The sequence below is a fragment of the Mesitornis unicolor genome, unplaced genomic scaffold (assembly GCF_000695765.1).
Source record: "Mesitornis unicolor isolate BGI_N332 unplaced genomic scaffold, ASM69576v1 scaffold30782, whole genome shotgun sequence".
In the NCBI taxonomy this organism is placed as follows: domain Eukaryota; kingdom Metazoa; phylum Chordata; class Aves; order Mesitornithiformes; family Mesitornithidae; genus Mesitornis; species Mesitornis unicolor.
In genome coordinates this window covers 1359-2808 of record NW_010170341.1, presented here as the reverse complement: position 1 = coordinate 2808, position 1450 = coordinate 1359, and the positions used below count along the sequence as shown (strand labels likewise).

The following is a 1450-nucleotide window of genomic DNA, read 5'->3' as shown; positions in this document are numbered from 1 at the left end:
CCCCCCCGCCATGCCCCTTACCCACGCCGATGCTGCCATAGCCCAGGTGGGGGGGCACGATGAGGTGACGCCGCTCATTGACACACATGCCCTGCAGCCCGCGGTCCATGCCGGTGATCAGCCGCCCCACGCCCACCACGCCGGCCACGGTGGCCCCTCGGTCGTAGCTGGGTGAAGGGACAGAGCCATCAGCGCTGGGGCTGCTCAGTGCCAGCACCAAGGGCTCTGGGCAGATCCGGAGCCAAACCATGAATCCTGTGAACACCAAGGGACAGCGCGGGGCTCCCGGGGACCTGCCCGCCACCGATGCTGTCAGTTGGGACCAAAGCCACCCGCACCTTCCCCAGGTCTCATTGCATGATCTGGGCTGGATGCCGACAGCTCCTGACCTTTCTGCTGCTCCCAAATCACTTTGCATATGGCACATTTGAGGCTTTATGCAGCGAGGAGGAAAGACGACATTCCAGGCCTCGTTTTTAAACTGCAAATTTGTTTTTATTTTTAAAATCTTAAAATACTCCAAGGAGCAGCTGGGGCCATTTCAGGTAAATTCAGATCCCTCATCCCTGTCACTGTGCAGCGGATGCTCTCCCCTGGCAGCGCGCTGCAGTTGTCAGGACAAGGACGGATTTCAGCTGTGAATGTCCCCGGGCTCCCCATGCCCCTGGGACGCGCAGCAGCACACGGCTCCGTTCCTTTCTCCTCATTCATGCTCACAAAAGATGAGACATTTAACCAGAACAGAATCCCTTTGCTTTCCAGGGCTCTGAAAAATGCCCAGATACAAAGTTCTCGTTCCTGTGTGGGACAAATCAGTTTTTTTCTGGTTTTTTTTTTTTTGCTGTGTTCCTGATTTGCCCCCTGCTTGCAATGGTGCAAATCAGGGTCTGCACTGACACAAAGTGATGCACAGCCAGCACGAGTGGGGCAGGATCGATGCGGAGACCAAGGGAAGCTGCAACTGGAGGAGCAAAGCCTCTTTGGTAATGAGCAGCTTTGGCCACTGCCACGTTTCAAAGCGCTCCCAGCACTGAGCAGCGCATGCAGAGACACGTTGCTGGGACAAAATATTTTACCTGGGGCCAAATCCTGCCCGTGCCCAAGATGGGCCTCTCTGCTGCACCCCAGGGCTGGGGGTGTGCACACACCAAGCAGGGGCTGCTGGAAAGGGGACAGGGCAGGGGCTGCAGCCTGGGGACTGGGGGGCTGCACTGGGGGCCATGCAGGAGGTGACACCGTGTGGAGTTCAACCCCAACACTCACTGGAGGCACCCACCAAAAGCCCCCCCTTGGGGTGAGAGCTACTGCCCGCTCCTCATCTCGCTGCCCGCAGGGATGCAATGGGTGACACGCAGGTGGCTGGGGAGGGGGACATGCAGGGACCCCCTCCCACAGCTCATGCCTGGCCGCTGCTGCATGCAGAAAAGTGCTGAGGGCTGTACCTGGAGTC

The 1450-nt window shown here is 58.6% G+C and overlaps 1 protein-coding gene across 1 annotated transcript in view; it reads right to left on the bottom strand.

The window, feature by feature from the left end:
* Positions 1-1450, bottom strand: part of FKBP10 (FK506 binding protein 10, 65 kDa) — a 4572-nt gene that overhangs the window by 2935 nt on the left and 187 nt on the right. The window contains 1 exon segment of the mRNA XM_010179667.1: positions 22-191. Coding sequence (XP_010177969.1) covers positions 22-191 — 170 coding nt within the window.